General features: G+C 53.6%; 1 protein-coding gene across 1 annotated transcript; it reads left to right on the forward strand.

The window, feature by feature from the left end:
- The first annotated feature begins 521 nt into the window (after window positions 1-521).
- Window positions 522-3,882, forward strand: LOC125545375 (tubby-like F-box protein 3). The gene is made up of 6 exons (XM_048709294.2): window positions 522-800; window positions 1,653-1,713; window positions 1,796-2,202; window positions 2,328-2,415; window positions 2,705-2,837; window positions 2,923-3,882. The coding sequence occupies exons 3-6, from the start codon at window positions 1,837-1,839 to the stop codon at window positions 3,683-3,685; spliced, it is 1,350 nt and encodes a 449-aa protein (XP_048565251.1). The 5' UTR covers window positions 522-800; window positions 1,653-1,713; window positions 1,796-1,836; the 3' UTR covers window positions 3,686-3,882.
- The last annotated feature ends 4,497 nt before the right edge of the window (window positions 3,883-8,379 follow it).

Here is an 8,379-nt window from a genome sequence, read left to right on the forward strand (position 1 = left end):
GGGGCTCGCATATCTATCACCTTAACACTTAGGGGCATGTCCTTCTCTCGATATAAGGTAAAGCTGTATTACGAGATAATTGAACATGTAAGCTAAATAGGTTGATTCAGTGAACGCTGCACGTTTCAAACCCACACGGTAGAGGTGGAGCCTACACTTAGGTGCGCCTGAACTGTGCTCGGCGTCTGTAAAGAAAAGTTGGTCATGCATGCAGTGGATACCGTCCCGTCTCCGGTGGCGTGGGCTCGGCGGTGCACGCTGCACGCACGCGCACACCAGAAACCAGACACCACCCTCCTCACCTGCACGCAGCGTGCCCTCCCTCCGCTTTTGGTGCCGTGGACGCCGGGGCAAGGCAAGGCAGCTAGCCACCTAGCTCAGCTCACCGGGCCCGACCCGACGCCGTTAGAATAGCATAGCATAGCAGGGACGGGGACGGCCCCCCGACGGAACGGAACGGAAAAGGCGCGGTCAACTCGACCCACCCCACCACCGCCACACCGGATAAACAACACCGGAGCAGACCGCCCGCCCCGCCCCGCTCCTCTTTCCTCATTCCTCTCTCTTCTCCCCCCTCCCATCTCTCCTCGCCTTCTTCACACAGCCCCCACCTCCCTCCTCCCCCCACAGCGCGCACGCGGCGCAGCCGAGAGAGCACGCGAGGAGGAGGAGGAACCCGGCGCTCGGAGCTCACAGGGCTCACCCGGCACCGTCGGGCGGCAGTGGCCTGGCCTGGCCCTGGCGCGTGCGCGCCCTGTGCGTCCGGGAGCTGTGGCGGCGCCGGCTCGGCTGAATGCGATGTGAGCTCCCCTCCTCTCTTCTCTCCCGGGCAGTGGCCTGGTTTCCGTGGGTTTTGGGGGGTTCTGTTTTTGCGCGGGTTGCGTTCCGTGAGTGTCGGCGCGGTGATGGCGTGGCCTCCGGACGGGGGCGGAGTCCTCGCCGGATCGGTAGATCGTACGCCCCGTAGATGTGCGCGTTCTTCGGGTCGAATTCTCGCGGCGGAGCGTGGACTTTCGGGCCGTCTCCCTCAGAATTTATTTGTTTTTCTTACATTGCAGGGGTTGAGCAGAGGAACCAGTTGTACTTCTATATTTTTCAAAACTGGGCTTGTTTATTACTATCTCTCCACAGTATAATATGCTGTAGGATACGTACATCCTAGTATTAAACTTGCTACTAGATTAGTACTAGCGTGAAGAAAAAACGAAGAGAGGTCTATGGTTTGGTTCTGCAAGGCACAATATTTCATTTCATCTTCAAAATGCATTAGAAATTGGCGGCAACTAATTGGGATTTGATGTTCTTGGTGCTACGTTCCCCCACAGCTTCCACGGGAAGTTAACTCCCACACAGAAAACATGTGACGTGCCCTCCGGTAGCCAAACTGTCATTTCTCAGCACTGTGCATGCATATGGAGGCAGTTTTCCGAAACTTCCAGCTGTCTTGCGCTTACAGTGACGTCTGGTTTATATGTATGTAACCAAAAAGTGTATTCTTGCGCCATGAGCAATTTGTGAGTTCAGGGCTTCCTCTTTGATTTCTAGTTAGGCCTACCTAGTTGTTACACAGTCGCTGTGAGCCTATCTCAATCAAATCCCTCAGTGTTAGCAATCCTGCCTTGTTTGCTCATGGACATTTTTTGTTCTCACAGGGACAGCTCCTAGTGGCTGCTTCAGTCATGCACTTTCTGGCGGTCTAATCTTTCCGAGGAGGTGCGGTAATCTACTTGTTCGTTCTTCTGTCGACTGGAGCAGCTAAAAGTTTGTTGGTAACCTTGTTTGTTTCCAATTGCAGGCAATATCGTATGCCTTATCATCTGGCATTGGCTTGCTTAGATGTCGTTTCGTAGCATAGCTCGTGATGTTAGGGATGGTTTCGGTAGCTTGTCGAGGCGGAGCTTTGATGTGACGATCGCAAGCCTTTATGGTCTTACTGGGCACCACAAGGGGAAGGCTCAGAGTTCATTGGATGACTTCCTCAACCCAGCTCCTGTAATTCAAGAGAGTCGGTGGGCAAGTCTTCCTCCTGAACTCCTCCAAGATATCATACGGAGACTGGAGGCTGATGAGAGCACCTGGCCATCCAGGAAGCATGTCGTCTGCTTCGCGGCTGTTTGTAAGACATGGAGGGAAATGTGCAAAGAGATTGTGCTGAGCCCTGAGTTCTCTGGGAAGCTTACGTTCCGAGTCTCTCTAAAGCAGGTAAAGGGAAAAAAGGAGATACCGACATCCTTTGCTGAAAGTACCTACTACTATTATACTAAAACCGTGAGTAGTGGACAACTTTCCTTGTGCTTCATACGCTACAACTTTTGTTTTCTTGACAGCCTGGCCCTCGAGATGGAATGATTCAATGTTTTATAAAGAGGAACAAATCAAAATCCACCTATCAGCTCTACCTGTGCCTTACCAATGGTATGTTATGCTTCCCCCATTTGTTCTAGCAATGCTCATCAGTTGTGCATTTTTTTCTGTGTATGCTGGTTTATTATCTCACTGAGATATAGCCGAGGATGAAAACGTAACCAAACTTAAATATTTCATCATGTTTGAGTGCTTAAATTGACTGTTTTGCCTCGTTTCATCTAAACCTCTCTAGTTCTAACTTGTGACATGGGAAATGTTTTTCTGTATGGAGTGATCAAATGCCTGAATTATCTCCTCCCACTTAATCAAATATGTTGAATCTTTTTCTTTTGAGCAGTTGTTACAGCGGAAACTGGGAAGTTCCTCCTATCTGCTAAACGGAACCGCAAGACATCTTGCACAGAGTATGCCATCTCAATGGACTCTGCCAACACCTCAAGATCCAACAGAACCTACATTGGAAAGCTGAGGTAATTACCACTTAGGTTTATTGAAGAAAAACTTTTGACATTCTGCTTGTTTGGGGGTGTGACACCAAGCTTACCATTTTTCCAGGTCAAACTTCCTCGGCACAAAGTTTTTAATCTACGACACGCAGCCCCCATACAACGGGGCCGTAGTGCCACCCGTTGGAAGGAGCAGCAGAAGGTTCAACTCAACAAGGGTCTCTCCCAAGGTGCCTGCCGTCAGTTACAACATAGCTCAGGTGACATACGAGCTGAATGTTCTTGGCACGAGAGGGCCTAGGCGGATGCGCTGCATCATGCACTCCATACCGGCCTCGTCGGTCGAGCCTGGCGGCGTCGTCCCCGGCCAGCCGGAGCAGATCGTGCCTCGGGCCCTGGGCGACTCGTTCCGCAGCATCACGTCCTTCTCGCAGTCGTTCCGCAGCAGCGCCACCTTCTCCAGGTCCATCATGGACCAGTCCATGGACTTCAACAGCGCCCGCTTCTCGGAGATCAGTGGCGGTGGGGTGACGGACGGCGACGGGGAGGGCGAGGTCAAGGAGAGGCCGCTGGTGCTCCGCAACAAGCCCCCGAGGTGGCACGAGCAGCTGCAGTGCTGGTGCCTCAACTTCCGCGGCCGGGTGACCATCGCCTCCGTGAAGAACTTCCAGCTCACCGCCGCGTCGAACCCGCCGCCCGCCGGCGCCCCGACCCCCTCGCAGCCCGGCCCGGTGGACCCCGAGAAGGTGATCCTGCAGTTTGGGAAGGTCGCGAGGGACATGTTCACCATGGACTACCGCTACCCTCTGTCGGCCTTCCAGGCGTTCGCCATCTGCCTCAGTAGCTTCGACACGAAACTGGCCTGTGAATAATTTGTGACACCAAAGACCAAAGCGAAAGCGAAGAAAGAGGTGCCGGCGCAGATGATCAGACGACGTCGCCCTGGTTCCTTAGGTTGTTGTAGATCGTGTTTGCGTTTCGCCGTCGTGTTTTTCCTTGTAATTGTGCTTGCTGCTGTAGTATTGAAGAACTGGACGTATCATACATGAAAAGCATGTGATTCTTGGCCTGCCCCGCCCTCTCGTACAATATGCACCCGGCCCACGCAGGCATCACCCTCACCCATCCATCTTCCATTGTGCAATGTAACATGCCCTGGCAGTGCCACACAATAATACAGCAAGAAGAAAGTTACGTAGTACCATTCAGGCATTGACCAACTGCCCTGTGCGCTTTTGTACATGATTTCTGTAACAACGCAGGAAACAAAAGCTGGCGTGGGCTCCCGTTCTGCGCCCGCTGCGTCGCCCGAATTGTGCGAGTCCCTGTCGCGCTCGCCGGCCCCGAGGCGGAAGGGGGAAGGCCCGGCATGGCGTGCCGCTTTTATTAGTGCTTGGCCATGGTCAGTCACGGAGGAGGAGCTATGCAAGTGCGGGTTAATCATTGCCTGCGCGATGTCGACGCCCCTTCCGATGGTCACACAGGACAAAACAGTGGCTGCCGTGCTGCGCGCCCGACGGGGGCAATGGCATCGTCTCACATGGGGCGCCGGCGCTGCCTGCCTGCCTTTTCCCGTCTCCTTGAGTGGGTGTGCATGCCGTGCCAACGTCTTTTAATTGGATTCGGGTTTCTTTCGTCAATCAGTGGCATGCACGCAGGGATGAGCGAGCTTAGGAGGCAGGATGAATAAAGGGGAAAAGATCGAAAGGGCGAGCGAACAGGGACCTACTCCGGCGAGAGGTGTGTCGCTGTTTCTTCGAGCTGGAACGCACGCAGACGCCGCGGCGCGTAGCACCTCGACCCGTCGCCTTTCTGGCTCGCTCGCTCTGTCGCCCGTAGTGCTCCACGAGCGCGCGGGTGCTGGTGCCGGTGCCGGTGGCGGTGCCGTGGCGTCGTTTCGCGTAGTACGTTTGGAATCCTGGACCAGGAGGACGACAGGAGAAGCGACGGCGACGGCGTGTGCGAGGACGGGGAGCACGCACGGCGGCACGCGCAACAGCGACGTTGCTTTCGAGAATGGCTGATGTGGGTACTTGGCGCCACTAATGCATTCAGTGATCGATCGATCGGTTGCACGATGGGTGAAGCAAGGCTTTTGACTTGGGCACCGGCGTGCTACGTGTCGCCTGTGCTTTAATATTGCGGTGGAGATGTGTGGTGTTGTGATGGGGATGTAGTAGTTTTCAGAGAACTGTTTTGGGCGTTCGACGTGAGGCTGCGGGAGTTGAACAGTGGAATGGGGATGGGGATTTAGGATAACCTTTTCGCGTACTGATAAAAGCAGCTCTAGCAGATCCCCTAAACTGGGTCATCCGCTAAAATAACTGTTGGTCTGCGGGATCCATCCCGTATCGCCGGCCCAAGCAGATCCGCCAAATCAGGCTGTCCAGAATTTTTTTGTGGGCCCTCTCGTTTCCTCCATATGTGTAGGAATCCCCTCGATTTTGCTGGATCCCATTTCGGTTAGCGCGAAGCACTTCCGCCGGCTTCCGTTTCCCGCTTCCACTCGCCGCCGCCGCCGCAAATCCCCGCCGCTAGGTGCCGCCCGAAAGCTCTGCCGCCCCGCGTCGCATCCATTCCACCAACTCTTGGCAGCGGGGGGGGGGGGGGGGGGGGGGGGGGGACCTTTTGCACCCGCGGCTCGCCGCCGGCACCTGCGCCATGGATCCGCACTGGAGCTCGGCGCTTAGGCTCTTTCCTTGCGGATCCAGGCATTTTTGCCTACTCTGACCAAGGCGCGTCGGGGGAAGAGGGCGGCGCGGCGGGAAGGAGAAAGGGGCGGCTTCGCGCCGGCCGGAGGTAGGATAAAGGGCAGTTCGACGCGGCTTGTTTCCGACGAGGTATGTTCGGGTGAAGCTCATTCCGGCTAGTGCTCGATTTTGGCCCAGATTGGGTTCGGGTGAAGCTCATTCCGGCTAGTGCTCAATTTTGGCCAGGATTGGGTTCGGGTGAAGCTCATTTCGGCTAGTGCTCAATTTTGGCCAGGATTGGGTTCGGGTGAAGCTCATTCCGGCTAGTGCTCGATTTTGGCCCGGATTGGGTTCGAGTGAAGCTCATTCTGGCAAGTGCTCGATTTTGGCCCGGATTGGTTTCGAGTGAAGCTCATTCCGGCTAGTGCTTGATTTTGGTCCGGATTGGGTTCGGGTGAAGCTCACTCCGGCTAGTGCTCGATTTTGGCCCGGATTGGGTTCGGGTGAAGCTCATTCCGGCTTGTGTGCACATTGTAGATGGATTGGAGTTCTTCCGATGATGAGAACCTAGTGTTGTTGCATCTCGTCGACGAATTTGAGGCAGGGCCGTCGAAAAAAGCGGCGCGGGTCCCCGCAGCCAAGCTTTCAGCGACAAAATGCTCATGAAGGACTACTTCGCTGAGGTACCGACATATTTGGTTCACCTCTTTCGTAGGCGATATTGAATGCATAGGTCACTTTTCGTCCGCATCGTCCAGGCTTGCGAGCAAAATTGTCGTTTCTTCACCGGCATAGGAATGCCTCCAGGTTGATTGGTTTTAGTGCATACCAAAAAACTTCGGCAGCGATGAGAGTGATTGCACATGTTGTTTCGACCGAGTATGCAGATGAATATCTTCGCATTGGCGAGAATACGACCATCAAAAGTGTCTGTTTCTTTGTGAAGACAATAATCCGAGTTTTTGGCCTGGAGTATTTTCGCGCTCCAAATGAAGATGACGTAAAGAAGCTCATGGTAATGAACGAAGCAAGGGGATGGTCGGGTGAAAGGGCATTTCCCTACTTTATGTTTTGGATGATGATGACAACCCTTTGTTGGTCTAATCTTGTGCTAAATGTTTCAGGTTCTCGATGCTTAGGCCGATGCTTAGGCCTACATCGGAAAAGCTATTCTCTCTCGTGGGAAAAGATCGAAGACGGAGTCCTCTATGCTTTTTATTTCTTTGGTCGTAGGGAACCCGTACTATCAAGAGGGAATCCTCATTGGAAAGAACTGGGGGAATCTATTCACGTACACCTTCCTCACCCCTCCTTTGTCTTTCTCAGGTGTGAGAGAGAGAGTTTCCCTTATCTTCTTCTGCTCACTGTTACTTCCCAGCGGTTGTACCGCTCTCTGGAGAGCGGTTGTACCGCTGGTTCTTGACGCTCACCAGTTTTGATCGAGCGGTTGTACCGCTACTACCGGGCGGTGGTACCGCCACCATGCTCTGCAAAAGCTAGGGCGGTGGTTCTGGCCATGCACCGCCCAAGTACCGCTCAAGGTTCTGGTTTGATGCGGTTCTCGGGCGTTAGTGGCCCGGTTGGTCTGGTCGTTCCTCGATGACCAGTACCACCGGTGGTCTGAGCGGTTCTTCCGCTCAGAACTTAGCCGCCCAAGAGCTCAAGGCCATGCGATTGTTCCGGCCATGCACCACCCAAGTACCGGTCAAGCTTCTGTTTTGATGCGGTAGTTGTGCGGTGGCTAGGCGGTTAGTCCGATTATTTTCTTAACCGGTACTACCGCCTACTGGCACGGTTGTACCGCCTGGTAGGGTTCTTCACATACACCGTGAGTCCCGGTTGTACTGCCGCAGTGCTAAAAATGCAGTAACGGCTGGAATTTAGGGTTGCTATATAAGGGTGCTTCTCCCACCTACCACTCTCACCTTTGACCTCTCTCACTCCACCATTAATGCACCTCAAGCTCTCTTGCCCGATCTCTCTCTCTAGCCACTCAAACTTGTTGATTTGCTTGGGATTGAAGGAGGAGACCTAGATCTACACTTCCACCAAAGGATATTTGCTCCCCCCATACTTTCTTGTGTGGATTTTGTTACTCTTGGGTGTTTGAGCACCCTAGACGGTTGAGGTCACCTTGGAGCCATATTCCATTGTGGCTGAAAGATCGTCGATGTCGCCTAGAGGGGGGGGGGTGAATAGGCGTTCTAAAATAATTACGGTTTAGGCTTTAACAAATGCGGAATAAACCTAGCGGTTAATTTGTCAAGCACAAAACCTAAAACAACTAGGCTCACATATGTGCACCAACAACTTATACTAAGCAAGATAAGCAACTATGTGATAGCAAGATATATGACAAGAAACAATATGGCTATCACAAAGTAAATTGCATAAGTGAAGTGGCTCGGGTAAGAGATAACCGAGGCACGCGGAGACGACGATGTATCCCAAAGTTCACACCCTTGCGGATGCTAATCTTCGTTTGGAGCGGTGTGGAGGCACAATGCTCCCCAAGAAGCCACTAGGGCCACCGTAATCTCCTCATGCCCTCGCACAATGCAAGATGCCGTGATTCCACTAAGGGACCCTTGAGGGCGGTCACCGAACCCGTACAAATGGCAACCCTTGGGGGCGGTCACCGAACCCGTACATTTTGGTAACCCTTGGGGGCGGTCACCGGTACCCGTCAAATTGCTCGGGGCGATCTCCACAACCTAATTGGAGACCCCAACGCTTGCCCGAAGCTTTACACCACAATGATCGAGCTCCGAACAACACCAACCGTCTAGGGCGCCAAGGCACCCAAGAGGAACACGCTCTAGGGTGCCCAAACACCCAAGAGTAATAAGCTTCTCAAACTTCACTTCCACGTAGCA

This window comes from Triticum urartu, chromosome 3A, assembly GCF_056163025.1.
Source record: "Triticum urartu cultivar PI428250 chromosome 3A, HENAU_Tu73, whole genome shotgun sequence".
NCBI lineage: Eukaryota > Viridiplantae > Streptophyta > Magnoliopsida > Poales > Poaceae > Triticum > Triticum urartu.